Source organism: Nerophis ophidion, linkage group LG17, assembly GCF_033978795.1.
Source record: "Nerophis ophidion isolate RoL-2023_Sa linkage group LG17, RoL_Noph_v1.0, whole genome shotgun sequence".
NCBI classification, from domain to species: domain Eukaryota; kingdom Metazoa; phylum Chordata; class Actinopteri; order Syngnathiformes; family Syngnathidae; genus Nerophis; species Nerophis ophidion.
The window spans coordinates 1929567-1952343 of NC_084627.1; the positions used below are offsets into that span (position 1 = coordinate 1929567).

The 22777-nt window shown below is 40.0% G+C and overlaps 1 protein-coding gene across 2 annotated transcripts in view; it reads left to right on the forward strand.

The window, feature by feature from the left end:
• Positions 1-505: 505 nt before the first annotated feature.
• unc5cb (unc-5 netrin receptor Cb) overlaps positions 506-22777 on the forward strand; it is a 446958-nt gene continuing 424686 nt past the window's right edge. For both annotated transcript variants that reach the window (XM_061875702.1, XM_061875703.1), the window contains exon 1: positions 506-1171. In XM_061875702.1, coding sequence (XP_061731686.1) covers positions 1051-1171 — 121 coding nt within the window. In that variant the 5' untranslated portion in view covers positions 506-1050. The remainder of the gene's footprint in view (positions 1172-22777) is intronic.

The following is a 22777-nucleotide window of genomic DNA, read 5'->3' on the forward strand; positions in this document are numbered from 1 at the left end:
TCTCACTGAAGTATTTTTTTCAAATATTTGGCTTGTATGGCTCTGTCAACCAAAAAAGGTTCCCGACCCCTGATCTAGCATAATATTGTGAGAGTCCAGTCCAAAAGCAGAGTAGGTAAATGAATTGATACAATAATCAAACGTATCCTTTTTCGACATGCACCTGGGGATAAGTTGATTGGCAACACTAAATTGGCCCTAGTGTGTGAATGTGAGTGTGAATGTTGTCTGTCTATCTGTGTTGGCCCTGCGATGAGCTGGCGACTTGTCCAGGGTGTACCCTGCCTTCCGCCCGATTGTAGCTGAGATAGGCGCCAGCGACCCCGAAAGGGAATAAACGGTAGAAAATGGATGGATATTTGCCTTTAAAGAAATGGATTTTGACACACCTGCTTTCAAGTATGCCACGCCCTGATCACATGACCAGGAAGTCAACACACCTGTTGGCAATAACACCAAAGTAACCCCGAGTCTACATCTTGCTTGTGTTTTTTTGTTTTTATTTTAAGTGTGTTTGAGTCGTTTAAAAAAACCAAAACACTATTTCACTTGACTTTAGTGTTATTATTCTCATTATTTCGATGACTATTAGCGAAACATGCTTTGTTCACCCGCTCCCTCTCGCCGCCATCATCCAGGCCGGGTTTTGGTGAGCACGCCGCCACTCTCCCGGAGCGTGTGGATTGGCTGCCGGAGCAAAGGTAGCCCGCTGAGACTTCCTCCTCTCCTCGGTCCTCGCCTTCTCGCTGCCTCCCCTCCAGTCAGTCGGCGGAGGAGTCACCGCTCTCACACACACACACACGGCGTGGACTTAACCGGAGCATGCGTCCGGCAGCGGGGCATCGATCCACAAGTGAGCCGCTCAAGTGGAAGACAAACGGACACACGTTTTAACGCTTGGATTTATTCACATCCACTTTTCTGAGGGCTCTTTTTTTTCTTGAATATTCGCATCTTTTGCGGTATTTGTGTGAAAAGAAAAGAAAAAAAACAACAACCCCAAATAACCACTAAAGGAGCGTAGTTTTGGCCTCCCCCCCACCCCCCGTCATGGGCCACCGAGGCGGACAAGCGGCCAGAGACGACACCGCCGGACGGGCGAGGAGGTCCCCCCCGGAGATGCTCGCCCTGCTGGGGCTCCTTCTCCTGGCGCACCCCTGCTTTGGTCAAGGTAAAGTCCATGCTTGTTTCTACTTCGGCTAGAAAAGTTTGCCAAATAAATTAAAAAAAATCTGTGAAATAATGATTAAAGCGAGCCTAAATTAGTTCAAATTTTATGACTAGGAGTGTGGGAAAAAAACGTTTCTCACGTTATGCGATTCAGAATCATATTAATTTTTTAAAAATTCGATTTATTTATTCATTTAAAAATTTTTAATCAATCCAACAAAACAATACACAGCAATACCATAACAATGCAATCCAATTCCTAAACCAAACCTGACCCATCAACACTCAGAACTGCAATAAACAGAGCAATTGAGAGGAGACACAAACACAACACAGAACAAACCAAAAGTAGTGAAACAAAAATGATTATCATCAACAGTATCAATATTTGTTATAATTTTAGCATTAAAAATCCCTCATTGACATTATCATTATGCACCTTAGGAGGAGCTGCTCCAATTTCGTTGTTCTTTGAACCTGTTCATTGCAATAATGACAATAAAACTCTATTCTATTCATTAGATATTTATAAAATAAAATAAAAAGAACAAAACCAATCAATCAATGTTTATTTATACAGCCCTAAATCACAAGTGTCTGAAAGGGCTGCACAAACCACAACGACATCCTCGGTAGAGCCCACATAAGGGCAAGGGAAAAACTCACCCCAGTGGGACGTCGACCATGATGACTATGAGAAACCTTGGAGAGGACCCCATACATAAGCTTGACTACACACTGTGTCCAATGTTTTCACAAAGACAAAAAAAGTAATTTTTTTGGGTTGTTTAAATAGTCAAAACAAATTTACATTATTGCAATCAGTTGATAAAACATTGTCCTATACAATTATAAAAGCTTTTTAAAAAACATATTTACTACTCTGCTAGCATGTCAGCAGACTGGGGTAGATCCTGCTGAAATCCTATGTATTGAATGAATAGAGATTCCTTTTGAATCGGAAAAATATCGTTTTTGAATCGAGAATAACGTTGATTCGAAAAAATCGATTTATAATCGAACCGCGACCCCAAAAATCGATATTGAATCGAATCGTGGGACACCCCAAGATTCGCAACCCTATTGGCTAGAAAAGTTTGCCTGGAAAAAAAATAATAATTAAAAATCTGTGGAATAATGATTAAAGCGAGCCTAAATTAGTTCAAATTTAATGACTAGGAATGTGGGAAAAAAATGTTTTGAATACAAATCGCGATCCTCACGTTGTGCATTCAGAATCATATTAATTTTTTTAAAAAAATCGATTTTTTAAATTTATTTTTTATTTAAAATGTTTTAATCAATCCAACAAAACAATACACAGCAATACCATAACAATGCAATCCAATTCCAAAACCGAACCTGACCCAGCAACACTCAGAACTGCAATAAACAGAGCAATTGGGGAGACACAAACACGACACAGAACAAACTAAAAAGTAGTGAGACAAAATGAATATTATCAACAACAGTATCAATATTAGTTATAATTTTAGCATAGCAGTGATTAAAAATCCCTCATTGACATTATCATTAGACATTTATAAAATAAAATAAAAAAAGAACAAAACCAATCAATCAATGTTTATTTATACAGCCCTAAATCACAAGTGTCTGAAAGGGCTGCACACACCACAACGACATCCTCGGTAGAGCCCACATAAGGGCAAGGGAAAAACTCACCCCAGTGGGACGTCGACCATGATGACTATGAGAAACCTTGGAGAGGACCCCATACATAAGCTTGACTACACAGTGTCCAATGTTTTCACAAAGATAAAATAAGTAATTTTTTTGGGTTGTTTAAATAGTTAAAACAATTTTACATTATTGCAATCAGTTGATAAAACATTGTCCTTTACAATTATAAAAGCTTTAAAAAAAATATATACTACTCTGCTAGCATGTCAGCAGACTGGGGTAGATCCTGCTGAAATCCTATGTATTGAGTGAATAGAGAATCCTTTTGAATCGGAAAAATATCGTTTTTGAATCGAGAATAACGTTGATTCGAAAAATTCGATTTATAATCGAATCACGACCCCAAGAATCGATGTTGAATCTAATCGTGGGACACCCAAAGATTCGCAGCCCTATTGGCTAGAAAAGTTTGCCAGGAAAAAAATAAAATCTGGAAAAAAACTGTTAAATCGAGCCTAAATTAGTTCAAATGTTATGACTGTGGTCAATTGCTGTTTTTAAGCATCAGGGATGCATTTCAGTGCTTTAACTTAGTTTGGTTCAAAAAGGTTCTACTGTGTTTCATCTTAAAGGGAAAAACAAGGTTTTAAAATGTTACCAATTGGTTTAAAAAGTCATGTAGGATAGTGGTTCTCAACCTTTTTTCAGTGATGTACCCCCTGTGAACATTTATAATTCAAGTACCCCCTATTTAGAGCGAAAAAATGTTATAAAAAAAAAAAGAGAGATAAATAAGTAAAATACAGCACTATGTCATCAATTTCTGATTTATTAAACAGTGCAAAATATTGCTCATTTGTAGTGGTCTTCTTGAACTATTTGGAAAAAAAGATATAAAATGAACTAAAAATTTGTTGAAAAATAAACAAGTGATTCAATTATAAATAAAGATTTCTACACATAGAAGTAATCATCAACTTAAAGTGCCCTCTTTGGGGATTGTAATAGAGATCCATCAACTTAATTCTTAACATTTCTTCACCATAAAATAAATATTTAACATCAATATTTATGGAACATGTCCACAAAAAATCTAGCTGTCAACACTGAATATTGCATTGTTGCATTTTCTTTAGCTCAAATAGCAGCACTTACCAGTGAGCTGCCTCTATTTTTTAAATTGTATTTTTTATTTACTAGCAAGCTGGTCTCGCTTTGCTCGACATTTTTGATTCTAAGAGGGACAAAACTCAAATAGAAATTGAAAATCCAAGAAAATATTTTAAAGACTTGGTCTTCACTTGTTTGAATAAATTCATTTTTTTTTTTTACTTTGCTTCTTATAACTTTCAGAAAGACAATTTTAGAGAAAAAATACAACCTTAAAAATGATTTTAGGATTTTTAAAGACATATACCTTTTTTACCTTTTAAATTCCTTCCTCTTCTTTCCTGACAATTTAAATCAATATTCATGTATTTTTTTTTTTATTGTAAAGAATAATAAATATATTTTAATTTAGTTCTTCATTTTAGCTTCTGTTTTTTCGACGAAAAATATTTGTGAAATATTTCTTCAAACTTATTATGATTAAAATTAAAAAAAAATATTCTGGCAAAGCTAAAAAATCTGTCGAATCAAATTTAAATCTTATTTCAAAGTCTTTTGAATTTCTTTTACAATTTTTGTTCTGAAAAATCTAGAAGAAATATTGATGTCTTTGTTAGAAATATAGCTTCGTCCAATTTGTTAATATTCTAACAAAGTGCAGATTGGATTTTAACCTATTTAAAACATGTCATCAAAATTATAAAATTAATCTTAATCAGGAAAAATTACCAATGATGTTCCATAATTTTTAATTTTTTCAAAAAGATTCGAATTAGCTAGTTTTTGTCTTCATTTTTTTCAGTTGAATTTTGAATTTTAAAGAGTCGAAATTGAAGATAAACTGTTTCAAAATTTAATTTTCATTTTTTTCGCGTTTTCTCCTCTTTTAAACTGTTCAATTATTTTTTTCATCATTTATTCTCTACAAAAAAACTTCCGTAAAAGGAAAAAAAATGTACGACGGAATGACAGACAGAAATACCCATTTTTTTATATATATATTTATTTATTAAAGATAAATTGAGCAAATTGGCTATTTCTGGCAATTTATTTAAGTGTGTATCAAACTGGTAGCCCTTAGCATTAATCAGTACCCAAGAAGTAGCTCTTGGTTTCAAAAAGGTTGGTGTACAGTATTGCTTATAAGATTGAATAGGAAATCCAAACGAGCCTTATTTTTTTGTAAAAAAAAACAAACAAACAACATAATCTTTTTTCAGTGGGTCTTTTTCCTCTCTGTTAAAGCCGAGCGTGGAGATAACGCCGAAGCACCCGAAACCGTCGACTTAATCTGCTGCCTCCTCAAGTCAGATTGTGTGTCAAACAAAAAGAGGGAACAAGGTGGAATCCGTCCGTGCGTGGCGCTTAGTATGCGTGTCAGGAGACAAGTGATGTTTGCCTCTGGAAATAACCTAGGTGGGCTGATTTAGTTTGTATTTTTATATATATATATTTTTTTTTTGGAATACTGAAAAAAAGAATATGACGGGAAAAAGAAATGCGTTGACTTTATTTTGGGGATCAAAGAAGTTTGGCTCATGAAACGCTGTTGAATTTGAATATGTTCCAGGGTCAAAACTGGTGCCGTCGTATTGTTTTCTGGCACCAAAAGTCACACAAGTGTAAACGTTGAATCACTGGAAAATCAATTGGTCATATTGATGAGTCAACGGCTAAATATCTTAGGCAGTCCACCTTACTAATTGGAGTATGTTTTCAACATCATGCCATTTTTGTGCAATTTCCCTCCCAAATTTGTAAACTTGGATGCAGTATGCTATGGAAATCTTGTATGGAGTATACAGGAGCGGTCTGCTGTTCTTTAGGACGTCCATCCATTAATTTTCTACCGCTTATTCCCTTTTGGGGTCGCGGGGGGCGCTGGCGCCTATCTCAGCTGGTCATTAAAGGCCTACTGAAATGAGATTTTCTTATTTAAACAGGGATAGCAGGTCCATTTTATGTGTCATACTTGATCATTTCGCGATATTGCAATATTTCTGCTGAAAGGATTTAGTAGAGAACATCGACGATACACTTTGCAACTTTTGGTCGCTAATAAAAAAGCCTTGCCTTTACCCGAAGTAGCAGACGATGTGCGCGTGACGTCACGGTTTGTAGGGCTCCTCACATCCTTAAGTTGTTTATAATCATAGCCTCCAGCAGCAAGAGCTATTCGGACCGAGAAAGCAACAATTTCCCCATTAATTTGAGCAAGGATGAAAGATTTGTGGATGAGGAAATTTAGAGTGAAGGACTAGAAAGAAAAAAAAAAGGCGATCGCAGTGGGAGCGTTTCAGATGTTATTAGACACATTTTCTGGAAAATCCCTTATCTGCCTATTGTGTTGCTATTGATTTAGTGAGATTAAATAGTACCTGAAAGTCGGAGGTGTGTGGCCACGATAGTGTTGACCGCGAATGTCTCTGAGGGAAGTCACGCAGCTGCAGCAGGACAGAAGCTCCGCTGATGTCTCCGGTAAGAGGCGACTTACTATCACAATTTTCCCATCCAAAACCTGCTGGTTGATGTAGAGAAACATGTTCGCTTGATCGCTCTGTGTTAAAGCTTCACAACAAACAAAGAAACACCGGCTGTGTTTCGGTTCTCAAAGGCAGCTGCAATCCACCGCTTTCCACCAACAGCATTTTTCTTTATAGTCTCCATTATTAATTGAACAAATTGCAAAAGATTCAGCAACACAGATGTCCAAAATACTGTGTAATTATGCGATGAAAACAGACAACTTTTAGTCCGCTCAAACCAATAACGTCACAAGCACGCGTCAACATAAGCGTCATCATTCCGCGACGTTTTCAACAGGATACATCGCGGGGAAATTTAAAATGGCAATTTAGTAAAATAACCCGGCCGTATTGGCATGTGTTGCAATGTTAATATTTCATCATTGATATATAAACTATCAGACTGCGTGGTCGGTAGTAGTGGGTTTCAGTAGGCCTTTAAAGCAACAACTTTTTAACGACGTGCAAGTACTTCTAAAACATTTGCCAATAATCCTATATATATGCATCCAACATAAACACTGCTGTTTTAGCAATCTACTACAGAAGCACTTATCAAAGATCATGAGTATATACATGAATGTTTGCTGTTTTTAGAAATTTATCAAAAACAGGACTTATCGATCCTATATATGATAGGAACCCACTTCTGTTTTTAGGCATCTAGTCAAAGATCCTGTGTACAGGTACAACACAAACACTCTGCAGTTTTTAGTAATTTAGTACAGAAACAGGACTTATAGAGCCTATGAAAGCAACCATTGCTGTCTTTTAAGAATCTACTGTAGAAATGTTAGTCAAAGATCCTGTATGTGACAAGAAAGCTCTGTTGTTTTTAGGAATCTACTGCAGAAACATTGTTCAAAGATCACGCACACACACACTCACACACGCACACACCCAAGCACACTCAGGTATATATGTATATATGCATATATATATGCGTGTATATATGTATACGTGTGTATATACTCTATATGTGTGTATATATATGTATATGTGTGTATATATATATATGTATATATATATATACGTGTGTGTGTATGTATATATATATATATATATATACGTATATGTGTGTATATATTTGTGTGTGTGTATATATATATATATATATGTACAGTATATTTATATCTGTATTTATGTGTATATGTATGTGTGTGTGTGTGTATGTATATATATATATATATATTGATATATATATATATATATGTACAGTATATTTATATCTGTATTTATGTGTATATGTATGTGTGTTTATTTATATATGTGTGTGTGTGTGTGTGTGTGTGTGTGTGTGTGTGTGTGTGTGTGTGTGTGTGTGTGTGTGTGCGTATATATATATATATATATATATATATATATATATATATATATATATACACGTATTTGTGTGTATACATATATATATTTGTGTGTGTGTGTGTGTATATATATATATATATATATATATATATATATATATATATATATATATATATATATATATATATATATATATATATATATATGCATATGTACAGTATATTTATATCTGTATTTATGTGTATATGTATGTGTGTTTATTTATATATGTATATGTGTGTGTATATGTGTGTGTGTATGTATATACATATGTGTGTGTGTGTATATATATTTACACACACACCAACACATATATAGATATGTTCATATATGTACAGTATATTTATATCTGTATGTATGTGTATATGTATGCGTATATATACATATGTACGTATACAATCTTATATGTACACATTTCTATGTATGTATGTATACGTGCATGTGCCCATTTTTGTGTATGCGTGTATATACACGTTCGTGTGTGTATATACACATTCCCGTGTGTGTATATGCACATTTGTGTGTGTGTGTGTATACACATTTGTGTGTGTATACACATTTGTGTGTGTGTATATACACAAACGTGTGTACAGAGATAGTGACAAGAAATTGCTGCTGTGTTCAGGAATTTGCCCCAAAAACAGGACTCCTTAGGTCCTATGTATGACACTAACCCTGAGCTGTTTTTAGGCATCTACTGCAGAGACGCTAGCCAAAGATCCTTTATGTGACAAGGAAGTTCTGCTCTTTTTAGTCGTTTACTGCAAAAACGGTGCAAATATGTCCTGTATATGAAATTAACCCTCTGTTGTTTGTAGGAAACTCTTCCAGAAACACTGATGTTAGATACTGAGTATGACAAGACAGTTCTGTTGTTTTTATGAATTTACTGCAAAAACAAAACACAACAATTTATGAAATTATTTATCTGCTGTTTCTAGGAATGGACTGCAACACGGTACAAATCATTTCTGTTTATAAAATGAATCCTCTGCTGTTTCTAGGAATGTACTGCAAACAAACAGCCAAATATCTTATGTATAACAAGAGTCCTCGATTGTTTTTAAAATCCTAATGAAAAAAACACTAGTTAAAGATCCTATATGTTACGGAAATCAACTGCAAGAAGTAGTCAAATATAGTTTATATGAAAATAATGTTGTGCTAGCACTAGTTGTAGAACCTTATTGTTTAAAGGCCTACTGAAACGCACTACTACTGACCACGCAGTCTGATAGTTTATATATCACTGATGAAATCTTGAAATGTTAACATTGCAACACATGCCAATACGGCCAGTTTAGTTTACTAAATTACAATTTTAAATTTCCTGCAGAGTTTCTTGTTGAAAACGTCGAGGAATAATGACGCGTGTTTGTGACGTCTCGGGTTGCAGCGGACATATTAGCCCAGCACCACACACGGCTAAAAGTCGTCTCTTTTCATCGCATAATTACACAGTAATTTGGACATCTGTGTTGCTGAATCTTTTGCAATTTGTTCAATTAATAATGGAGACTATAAAGAAGAATGCTGTTGGTGGAAAGCGGTGGATTGCAGCTGCCTTTAGCAACCGAGACACAGCCTGTGTTTCTTTGTTTGTTGTGAAGCTTTAAAGCGGTCAAGCGAACATGTTTCTCTCCGTCAACCAGCAAGTTTTTGGATGGGAAAATTGTGATATTAAGTCGGCTCTTACCGGAGACTTGAGTGGATTATGCGACCTCCTCCTGTAGCTGTCAAAAAGGCAGCTGTGATCTTGGCTTCTCTAAGAGACACTGGCGTTCACCGCAGCCCTCCGACTTTCAGGTATGACTTTATAATCTCACTAAAACACTGTTAACACAATAAGCAGATGAGGGATTTTCCAGAATTATCCTAGTAAATGCGTCTAATAACATCTGAATCGCTCACACTGCTGTTGCCTGAAACAGTTGCCTTTTCTTTTTTTTCCCCTTTTTTTAGTGCTTCACTCTAACTTTCCTCATCCACAAATCTTTCATCCTCGCTCAAATTAATGGGGAACTCGTCGCTTTCTCGGTCCGAATAGCTCTTGCTGCTGGAGGCTATGATTATAAACAATTTAAGGATGTGAGGAGCCCCCACACCGGTGACATCACGCGCACATCGTCTGCTACTTCGGGTACAGGCAAGGCTATTTTATTTGCGACCAAAAGTTGCAAACTTTATCGTCGATGTTCTCTACTAAATCCTTTCAGCAAAAGTATGGCAATATCGCGAAATGATCAAGTATGACACATAGAATGGACCTGCTATCCCCGTTTGAATAAGAAAATCTCATTTAAGTAGGCCTTTAATCTGCCCCAGAGTCAAACTGTTTGTTGTTTTTTTTAGACACAAAAAAGTAAAAAACAATTTTGAAATCAATCCCCCTAAACACAAATTCCAAGTTATACAATCAAATGTTGAGCTACTGCTCTACTTATTAAAGTTGAGACGCTAAAATGTATCTTCGAGTAACCTTATCTGTCTGCTCCAGGCCTCCATCTTGCTCCTGAATTGTTAATGAGGGAGTGCAAAAAATAAAGCCGATGGTTTGGTTTCTTTCTTGACGGACATGACATAATAGCCACCCTTCCGTGTCATTGACTTGATGGGAACGAGGACCCTTCTTGTGGCCATTAAGAGGTCGATACGGCAGTGAGAACACCGTTTGAGTGTAATTAACGAGCTGGGGTAATTTGGGGTTACTGACGAGCTCCACTCATTTTCCAAATCGCCGGAGATCGACTTCTTCAGCGTGAAACTGCCGCACTAGCAAAGTGACTCACCTTGTGCTAAATAAAACCCAGTATTCTGAATTCATATTGTTTGGGCTTTTGGCGGTGGTCTTCAGAGAGAAGGTTCTCGTTGAATCTCGCCTTAACTTAGACGGACTGTCGCTCCCTCTTTCCCTCCTGGTTGGGAGTTCTGGGAAATAAAGCGTTCTCATTAACCTTGTGAACTCTTGACAAAGGAGACAGGTTGAGGCATCTATAAGCTGGGAAGTGCCAGGAGAGGTTGCCGGGCGCTCCGTGACAGCATCTTGATTGCAAAGTCTTTTTGTGCGAGAACAGATGGAAGTCAGGTATCTCATGTGTGTTGCTTTCGAAAAGCCGCTCGGAAACATTTGTCAGCCGCGACTCTTGCAGAAAGCTACAGTTGCTTCTCAGATTTCATGTATCGGATATGTTGTCACGGTTCTAGGCCCGGCCTAGTGAACTACATTTTCCCAGGGACCACATTTTCAGAAAACTAAGGACTGTTGGCCAGACTTTATGGTAGTCATGAATCAAGTATATATTCAGATAAAAAAACAATATGCAAATAGTTTAGTCTTTATTTGAAGGGTCAATGCACAGAAACATTAAGCTCAAAGACAGATATGCTCTGTACCAGATTATAGCTAAATATCAATCAATCAATCAATGTTTATTTATATAGCCCCAAATCACAAATGTCTCAAAGGACTGCACAAATCATTACGACTACAACATCCTCGGAAGAACCCACAAAAGGGCAAGGAAAACTCACACCCAGTGGGACGCCAGTGACAATGCTGACTATGAGAAACCTTGGAGAGGACCTCAGATGTGGGCAACCCCCCCCCCCCCCCCCCCCCCCCCTCTAGGGGACCGAAAGCAATGGATGTCGAGCGGGTCTAACAGGATACTGTGAAAGTTCAATCCGTAGTGGCTCCAACACAGCCGCGAGAGTTCAGTTCAAGCGGATCCAAGACAGCAGCGAGAGTCCCGTCCACAGGAAACCATCTCAAGCGGAGGCGGATCAGCAGCGTAGAGATGTCCCCAACCGATACAGGCGAGCGGTCCATCCTGGGTCCCGAAGAGCGGTCCATCCATGGTCATCGGACCGGACCCCCTCCACAATGGAGGGGGGGACATAGGAGAAAGAAAAGAAGCGGCAGATCAACTGGTCTAAAAAGGAGGTCTATTTAAAGGCTAGAGTATACAGATGAGTTTTAAGGTGTGACTTAAATGCTTCTACTGAGGTAGCATCTCGAACTGTTACCGGGAGGGGATTCCAGAGTACTGGAGCCCGAACGGAAAACGCTCTATAGCCCGCAGACTTTTTTTGGGCTGTAGGAATCACTAATAAGCCGGAGTCTTTTGAACGCAGATTTCTTGCCGGGACATACGGTACAATACAATCGGCAAGATAGGATGGAGCTAGACCGTGTAGTATTTTATACGTAAGTAGTAAAACCTTAAAGTCACATCTTAAGTGCACAGGAAGCCAGTGCAGGTGAGCCAGTACAGGCGTAATATGATCAAACTTTCTTGTTCTTGTCAAAAGTCTTGCAGCCGCATTTTGTACCAACTGTAATTTTTTAATGCTAGACATGGGGAGAAATAGCTCATTTCCATCTGCAGTCCCTGGCTACCTAACATAAAAGGGATCCAAAAATCATGCAATAAGATTATGACAATAATAGCATGTAATCAAATTAAGAAAAGTCATGAAATGCCCTTTCATGGACACATACTTAAAGGCCTACTGAAATGAGATTTTCTTATTTAAACGGGGATAGCAGGTCCATTCTATGTGTCATACTTGATCATTTCACGATATTGCCATATTTTTGCTGAAAGGATCTAGTAGAGAACATCGACAATAAAGTTCACAACTTTCGGTTGCTAACAGAAAAGCCCTGCCTTTACATGTCTCTTGTTGAAAACGTCACGGAATGATGAGGGGTGCGCATGACGTCTCGGGTTGTAGCGGACATATTAGCCCAGCACCACACACGGCTAAAATTCGTCTCTTTTCATCGCATAATTACACAGTAATTTGGACATCTGTGTTGCTGAATCTTTTGCAATTTGTTCAATTAATAATGGAGACTATAAAGAAGAATGCTGTTGGTGGAAAGCGGTGGATTGCAGCTGCCTTTAGCACCGAAACTCAGCCGGTGTTTCTTTGTTGTGAAGCTTTAACACTGAGCCGTCAAGCGAACATGTTCTTTACGTCAACCAGCAAGTTTTTGGATGGGAAAATTGGGATATTAAGTCGGCTCTTACCGGAGACTTCAGTGGATTATGGGACCACCTCCTGTAACTGTCAAAAAGGCAGCTGTGATCTTGGCTCCTCGGCTTCTCTCAGAGACACTGGCGTTCACCGCAGCCATCCGACTTTCAGGTATGACAGTAGAATCTCACTAAAATACTATTAACACAATAAGCAGATAAGGGATTTTCCAGAATTATCCTAGTAAATGTGTAACTCCCTCCACATAGCACTGACACAACGGCTTTCTTTGACTGATTTATTGAAGGCTTCCTTTCCCCTTCAATTCACCGTGAAAACTGTTAATAAAATAAAGCACGTTACAAACGTAAAAATAACATGCACAGCATGTGGCTCTAACATTTTACCGAAGTAAAATACAAACAGAAATGACAAATACCTCGTTGGCCTGCATGCTTCCTTTAGGAGGAAATTGTGATCTTCTGGCTCTTATAGCCCAAACGCTGAAAGTCCTTGTGACACTTTTTATAGTCCTTGTTACCATCAGTCGCTCTCTTTATCCCTTCTCATTGCATCAAACAGATGTTCACTCATACCCGGAAGTAGCTTCCTTATATCCGTTCACAGACCAATCGAGACACTTCAAAACAAACGCATGCCCACAAACCCAACAAAAAGGCATGAAATTACATTTTTAACCATAGTAACTTAAATAAAGCCTTCTTATGAACTTTTATTCATTTTGATTTAAATTCCCTTTTATGAACTTAACTTATTCTGCTTTTAGAGAAATAAAACAAATTATAATAATTACTAGTAGCAACAGTTACAAAATGTGTCTAATTACATCTGAAACGCACCCACTGCCGTCGCTTTTTCTTTCTTTTTTTTTTTAGTGCCTCACTCTAACTTTCCTCATCCACACATTTTTCATCCTCGCTCAAAAAAATGGGGAAATTGTCGCTTTCTCGGTCCGAATAGCTCTTGCTGCTGGAGGCTGTGATTATAAACAATGTTCAGATGTGAGGAGCCCTACAACCCGTGACGTCACGCGCACATTGTCTGCTACTTCCGGTACAGGCAAGGCTTTTTTATTAGCGACCAAAAGTTGCGATTTTATCGTCGATGTTCTCTACTAATCTCACTGGATCGGTTCGCAGCCGAGTGTGAAGCGACCGGAATGAGAATCAGCACCTCCAAGTCCGAGTCCATGGTTCTCGCCCGGAAAAGGGTGGAGTGCCATCTCCGGGTTGGGGAGGAGACCCTGCCCCAAGTGGAGGAGTTCAAGTACCTAGGAGTCTTGTTCACGAGTGGGGGAAGAGTGGATCGTGAGATCGACAGGCGGATCGGTGCGGCGTCTTCAGTAATGCGGACGTTGCATCGATCCGTTGTGGTGAAGAAGGAGCTGAACCGGAAGGCAAAGCTCTCAATTTACCGGTCGATCTACGTTCCCATCCTCACCTATGGTCATGAGCTTTGGGTCATGAGCGAAAGGATAAGATCACGGGTACAAGCGGCCGAAATGAGTTTCCTCCGCCGGGTGGCGGGGCTCTCCCTTAGAGATAGGGTGAGAAGCTCTGCCATCCCGGAGGAGCTCAACGTAAAGCCGCTGCTCCTCCACATGGAGAGGAGCCAGATGAGGTGGTTCGTGCATTTGGTCAGGATGCCACCCGAACGCCTCCCTAGGGAGGTGTTTAGGGCACGTCCAGCTGGTAGAAGGCCAAGGGGAAGACCCAGGACACGTTGGGAAGACTATGTCTCCCGGCTGGCCTGGGAACGCCTCGGGATCCCCCGGGAAGAGCTAGACGAAGTGGCTGGAGATAGGGAAGTCTGGGCTTCCCTGCTTAGGCTGCTGCCCCCGCGACCCGACCTCGGATAAGCGGAAGATGATGGATGGATGGATGGATGGTTCTCTACTAAATCCTTTCAGCAAAAATATGGCAATATCGCGAAATGATCAAGTATGACACAAAGAATGGACCTGCTATCCCCGTTTACATAAGAAAATCTAATTTTAGTAGGCCTTTAACCTAAAATTGAGTGTGTGGATGAAGTTGTTGAAAGTGAAAGGCTCTTTCATTTGTTTGGCTTGCCTGTACAAATGTCGTAAATGCTTTGGGAAGTTGGTTTGGTTTTCGCTACAACATTTGCTCGTATGCGTGCCAAGCCAACGGTTGGCACCGTACATGTTCCGTTAGTCACCACAGAAGACCAGTATGTCCTTTTCTCAGTGAAGTCAGAGTGACCCAGGATGTAAAAACACAAGTATTTAAGGAAAGTCACTCCCAAAAGTTTATTGATTCGTGCAAAAACCGCGTACGCAAACAGCGTAAGTTCGGGTGCTCAGGGTGCTCCACATTTTATACAATGGCGTCCTTATGCTCCTCTTTGATGATGTCTCCTCCGGGGGCCTGTTTATGAGCGGAAAAGTTAAAGGATCTTTAATATATATGGTCTCTAAAATACTGTGACTCGGTGCACTTTAAGACTTTACGATCAGCACCGCGGCGCGCTGATCTGAGAACTGCCGTTAAAGGCCCCTGTTATTTCTATCATTATTATTCTTGCAGGCCTCCCCGAGACTTGACAAGCAGCTCCTCGGGGGGGTGCTAACATTACAACCGTGGCGGTCACTCGCGAAACACAACCTGCGTGCACAATGAGCGCATTGTGCGGCGGGAGCGGCACTTAGGAATTACCTCACATGATAGCCCTTGGCCGACCTCGCCGAGCTTCCAGCGTGACGCAATTAAAAGTGGCAACAGGATGTAATTGAGGGATATTAAGGTCCCTTCTCATGTTCACTTGGGTGAAGTCGGGGGGCGCCGAGCAACAATACACACAAGATAAGTACAAAAGTGCTGCGTGGGGTCAGAGGTCTTGGTGAGGGGTTGCAAGGCGAGTTGGTAGCGAGTGATAATTACAGAGAGAAACGCCTGCTGACTTTGCGTCCCTGCTCCATAGCAGTGGTTCTCAACTTTTTTTCAGTGAACATTTTTTTAATTCAAGTACCCCCTAATCAGAGCAATGGATGGTTAGTTTCAGAATAACAATGTTATTAAAAAGAACAAGAGACTTATTATAGCGTATTTCCTTGAATTGCCGCCGGGGTGCTAATTATTTTAAAACCACTTCTCACTCCGGCACTTACCAAAGGCATGCGGTAAATTTAGGCCTGTGCTTAAAAATTTGAGTGTGATGTAAGTAGGGCTGGGCGAAATATTCGATATATACGATGTATCGCAGGTTTTTCTGACTATATTGTAATATTCGATTATATGTTCTCACAACGTTGTTGCTTTAAGCAGCGTGCAATACATTACTGGCATGTCTCACTCCTTCTCGTCTCCTTCTTACAGAGACGTAAAATAAGCCCGCCTTCTTACATACGTCACATACTGTCGCGCATGTAGCGTCATACGCTCTCGCCGAGATCTAACGTTAGCTGAGGCAGGTCGTGTTGCATTTAGCTGCGTGCATTAGATCACTGGCGTTTCTCACTCCTCCTCGTCTCTCATTCTCACAGAGACGGGAAAAAAAGCCCGCCTTCTTACATACGTCACATACTCTCGCAAGTCTAGCGTCAGAGCTCTCGCCGATCAGAGAGTTAGCAGAGACATGGTGCGAAACTTATCACAAATGGAGGAAGAACAATAAATGCCAATCATAAAGAGCTGGGGGTCCATCATCTGGCGGTGGTTTGGCTCCATCCATCCATCCATTTTCTACCGCTTATTCCCTTTTGGGGTCGCGGGGGGCGCTGGCGCCTATCTCAGCTACAATCAGGCGGAAGGCGGGGTACACCCTGGACAAGTCGCCATCTCATCGCAGGGCCAACACAGATAGACAGACAACATTCACACTCACATTCACACACTAGGGCCAATTTAGTGTTGCCAATCAACCTATCCCCAGGTGCATGTCTTTGGAAGTGGGAGGAAGCCGGAGTACCCGGAGGGAACCCACGCATTCACGGGGAGAACATGCAAACTCCACACAGAAAGATCCCGAGCCTGGATTTGAACCCAGGACTGCAGGACCTTCGTATTGTGAGGCAGACGCACTAACCCCTCTGCCACCGTGAAGCCCGGTTTGGCTCCAAGTGGGAAGATATTCAGCAGACAAGAGCAATATGCTGTTCAATGTATATACTCTGATGATTAACCTGTGTGATGACTGTATTATGCTGATAGTTTATATGTGTACCATGAATTGATTAACGTGGACCCCGACTTAATCAAGTTGAAAAACATATCCGGGTGTTACCATTTAGTGGTCAATTGTACGGAATATGTACTGTACTGAGCAATCTACTAATAAAAGGATCAATCAATCATTGCAAAGTATGCAGCAGAAGTGTCACATCAAAAGGTAGCAATATTATTAATTTGTTCTTTCATTTAAAAAGTCACCCGTGAGAGAATGGAGAGTATTTAATGAATACAGTTTTGGTCAATTGACTTAGTTGTGATTTCCCTCTCTGCATGATAGTTTAAAAGGAGCATATATTAATGCAGTATGAAGAAGAATGTTTTAATGTAGACACATATAATCACAGCAGTATGATGACTCTATGTATCAAGTGTTCATTCAAAGCCAAGGCAAAATATCGTAAAATATATCGTATATCGCAATATGGCTCAAAAATATCGTGATATTGATAAAAGCCAATATCGCCCAGCCCTAGATGTAAGGATACCATCATGAAAAGCACATCTAATAAAAAAAACGTTATGGTCTTACCTTTACTTATAAATGAAGTCCATGCGCAGCTCCCTCTGATCAAAAGCATCGATAACTTGTTTATAGAAGTCTTCCTTATCTTTCTTCAGTTTTAAAAGTCTCTCTGTCTCGATGGAGATCTTCCTTTATTACCTCCTGCTTCGATTGAAAGTCCAGTTAAGAAAACTGTTTTATTTTAGATATGTAATCCTCCATGTTAAAAGTGCAAGGGAGAGGAAAAAATAAACACACGCTGCTCACTCTTGCTGCTTGTTGTCACTTCTTCTGCAGCCGAGTAGTCGCAAGAAGGATCACTAGCGCTTTCTACCACCAATGACTCATATTTGACACACGCAGCTACGGTATATTAATAAAACATTGCTGCTTACTGTTCTTTTTACCATGGAACTTAAATCCTACTGAATAGCTCTTAATCTTCTACCCTTTATGCGATTTCAAATTATTGAAATCAGCCTCCTCCATTTTGAAAATGATGACAGGTGAAGTGTCACTCATGATGAGATGAGTTTGACCCGGCGGAAGTTCTAGGCATATGCTAATTATTTGGCGAAACGAGTTTGACCCAGCGGAAATTCTAGGCAGGCGCATACTATATACCCGGCGGTAATTCAAGGAAATACGGTACTCTAAAAATGTTGGTCTTACTTAAAAATGCACGCATTAAGTTGTATTAAGTGTTAAAAAATATTACTGTATATGGCTCTCACGGAAATACATTTTAAATTATTTGGCTTTCATGGCTCTCAGCCAAATAGGTTCCCGACCCCTTGGTTAGTTAATCTGCCTCACAATACGAAGGTCCTTAGTAGTCCTGGGTTCAATCCCGGGCTCGGGATCTTTCTTTGTGGAGTTTGCATGTTCTCCCCGTGATGGCATGGGTGCCCTCTGGGTACTCCGGCTTCCTACCACCTCCAAAGACATGCACCTGGGAATTGGTTGATTGGCAACACTAAATTGGCCCTAGTGTGTGAATGTTGTCTGTCTGTCTGTGTTGGCCCTGCGATGAGGTGGCGACTCGTCCAGGGTGTACTCCGCCTTCCGCCCGAATGCAGCTGAGATAGGCTCCAGCGAACCCAAAAGGGACAAGGGGTAGAAAATGGATGGATGGATGGATGGTACCAGTATATAGATATTGTTTTTATCTATTTTTTTCAACCGATGGCAAATAAAAAAGCAAAAATTTGATTTTTGTCTAAAAAAAACAACAAAAAAGAGTTGGTGGAAAAGGGTTTTCATTGCACAGTAACGGTATGTAAATACCCTGGTGGGCGTGGGGTGGCACCGATGTTTGTTCTGCCACATGGAAAAAGTGACGGTATAGTGTATATGCCATCTAGTCATTGCCGCAATGAACGAGGGCCTCTCTTATTGGCCAGAGTTGAACTCGACCCTCCCTTGGCTCCCCCACTCACAAATGACGTCTCTCTGTTTTAGTTTCCAGCCTTCAAACATGTCAGATTTCAAGTCATTTAGTCTAAGCGTTGGAAAACCACCATATTTAATTTAGTCGTTCAGTTCTGTAGAACCCTGACGTCAGTGTAAGTACAGGCTTTGACGAGGTGTTAAGTTGACACCGGCAAGAAACGTCTGCGTTCACCCACTGGTGGAAACATGCCTACAGCACCTAAAGACCTTTTGTTTTTTAACCGTTTGATGCTGCCTGATGTCTTGCCTTTTAAAAGCTTCCAGATTCCTTCACACGTTTATGTTCCTTCCTGAGAAGCACATGAAAAGACAAGGGGCATGTTGCAATGATATGGCAAGACGGCGAGGAAGCACATGGGGCCGAAAGATTAGCGTAGACAGGAAGGAAGGAGAGCTAGAAGGTAGTATGGACTTACGAAGTACAGGAGTGGGGGTCATTAATCACCCCTTTTGTGACACTTTCCACCGAAGGGAAGTTGCTCCCTGCAACATTCACTTCTTTTAGCAGTCCATTAGCACGGGTCGCCACAAGTACTGGACAGGCAGGAGTGGAGGAGCTGACCTCTGTCCCCTTATTACATACAACATACCAGGGGTGTAACGGTACACAAACATTTCGGTTCGGTACGTACATCTGTTTAGAGGTCACGGTTCGGTTCATTTTCGGTATAGTAAGAAAACAACAAAATATAAATTTTTGGGTTATTTATTTACCAAATTTGTAAACAATGGCATAAGTAATGCGGACGTTGTACCGATCCGTTGTGGTGAAGAAGGAGCTGAGCCGGAAGGCAAAGCCCTCAATTTACCGGTCGATCCACGTTCCCACCCTCACCTATGGGCATGAGCTTTGGGTCATGACCGAAAGGACAAGATCACGGGTGCAAGCGGCCGAAATGAGTTTCCTCCGCCGTGTGGAGCTTCTCACCCTTAGAGATAGGGTGAGAAGCTCTGTCATCCGGGAGGAACTCAAAGTAAAGCCGCTGATCCTCCACATCGAGAGGAGCCAGATGAGGTGGTTCGGGCATCTGGTCAGGATGCCACCCGAACGCCTCCCGAGGGAGGTGTTTAGGGCACGTCCAACCGGTAGGAGGCCACGGGGAAGACCCAGGACACGTTGGGAAGACTGTCTCCCGGCTGCCCTGGGAACGCCTCGGGATCCCCCGGGAAGAGCTAGACGAAGTGGCTGGGGAGAGGGAAGTCTGGGCTTCCCTGCTTGGGCTGCTGCCCCCGCGACCCGACCTCGGATAAGCGGAGGATGATGGATGGATGGATGGCATAACATACATATACACACAGGGTCCATAGCCAGGGTTAATATGGTCAAAATATATAAAATAAAAACTACATAAGATAAGGCTCAGAATGGTTCCTTAACAAAAACCTTTCTACATATAAAGTGCTTTTTTTGATTGATTGATTGATTGATACTTTTTTTAGTAGATTGCACAGTACAGTACGTATGCTAACACCCCATTAAAGGAGAAAATTATCACAATTTCAGAAGGGTTAAAACCAATAAAAATCAGTTTCCCAATGGCTTAAGTTTTTTTCAAAATGTTACCCATCATGGAATATCCCGAAAAAAGGCTTTAAAGTGCTTGATTTTCGCTATCTGTGAACCCACCGTCCATTTTCCTGTGACGTCATCTAGTGATGCCAATACAAACATGGCGGATAGCACAGCAAGATATAGCGACGTTAGCTCGGATTCGGACTCAGAATTCAGCGGCTTAAGCGATTCAACAGATTACGCATGTATTGAAACGGATGGTTGGAGTATGGAGGCAGGTAGCGAAAACGAAATTGAGGAAGAAACTGAAGCTATTCGGCGATCGCCTTCTAACCAACGATTGCATCTTTTGACCAGACCACTGGAGCAACTTAAATCCGTCGATTGGTAAGTGTTCGTTTGGCATTAAATGTGGGTGGAGGGAAAGGCTGGATGCAAATATAGCTACAAATGTACATACAGCTAGCCTAAATAGCATGTTAGCATCGATTAGCTGGCAGTCATGCCGCGACCAAATATGTCTGATTAGCACATAAGTCAATAACATCAACAAAACTCACCTTTGTGATTTCGGTGACTTTATCGTTGGAAATGCATCTGCTTTGAGTGTCGCAGGATATCCACACGTTTCTCTGTGCCATGTCTGTCGCAGCATTGCCGGTAAAATGTGCAGACCAAACGAGGGACTTTTGCATCTTTTGACACTGGTGCAACTTAATTCCGTCGATTGGTATGTGTTTGTTTGGCATTAAATGTGGGTGGAGGGAAAGGCTGGGTGCAAATATAGCTACAAATAAGGCATAACGATGCAATATGTACATACAGCTAGCCTAAATAGCATGTTAGCATCGATTAGCATGCCGTGCTAATCGATACACACTCCACTTAAATCAACTTGAATTTGTCCCTGATCGTGTTGCTACACACCGACGAGGCATAATGTCTCCAAGGTACGGAAAACAGTCGAAAAAACGTATTTGACTCTGTGTTTGTAATGTGTTTGAGAAAATGGCGGATGACGTCACGTTGTGATGTCATCGCTCCGAGAGCGAATAATAGAAAGGCGTTTAATTCGCCAAAATTCACCCATTTAGAGTTCGGAAATCGGTTAAAAAAATATATGGTCTTTTTTTCTGCAACATCAACGTATATATTGACGCTTACATAGGTCTGGTGATAATGTTCCCCTTTATGTTTTTCAACTTGTTTAAGTCGGGGTCCACGTTAATCAACATTAAACTGCCTCAAATTGTTGCTCAGATGAAATAAAATGACAGTTTCAAGTCAACTCAGTCTCAGATTAACTTTTCTTTACCACTCGCACGACTCCTATAGGACAGGGATTCTCAAACTGTGGTATGCCAATGAATCCCTTGATTAAAGTACAATGTTTTATGTGCCTACATTCAAATACAGTGTTACTGTTCAAACTGTGTAATGTTAAAGTGGGCAAAAATATGAAATATACTTGCTTTTGATAAATACTTTAGCTAATGTATTTAAATGTTGGTCATTGGCGAGCCAAGTGTTTTGTGAGGTAGTACTTGGTGAAAAAAATTTAAAAACACTGTTATAGGACAGTGGTTCTCAACCTTTTTTCAGTGATGTACCCCTTGTGAACATTTTTTTAATTCAAGTACCCCCTAATCAGAGCAAAGCATTTTTGGTTGGAAAAAAAAGAGATAAAGAAGTAAAATCCAGCACTATGTCATCAGTTTCTGATTTTCTTAAATTGTATAACAGTGCAAAATATTGCTCATTTGTAGTGGTCTTTCTTGAATTATTTGGAAAAAAGGTATAAAATAACTAAAAAAATTGTTAAAAAAAAAAACGTGATTCATTTATAAATAAAGATTTCTACACATAGAAGTAATCATCAACTTAAAGTGCCGTCTTTGAGGATTGTAATAGAGATCCATCTGGATTCATCAACTTAATTCTAAACATTTCTTCACAACATTTCTTCAATATTTATGGAACATGTCCACAAAAAAATCTAGCTGTCAACACTGAATATTGCATTGTTGTATTTTTTTTTCAAAGTTATGAACCTACATTAATATTTTGTTGAAGTATTATTCAATAAATATATTTATAAAGGATTTTTGAATTGCTGCTATTTTTAGAATATTAAAAAAAATCACACGTACCCCTTGGCATACCTGCAAGTACCCCCAGGGGTACGCTTACCCCCATTTGAAAACCACTGTTATAGGAAATAATGGAACGAGAAATAGTCTGTTCCTGGGAAAGAAACGTGGTAAATGTAGAATAAAATAATGATTAATCGATTAATTCGATTATAAACAGCTTTTGTTTATAC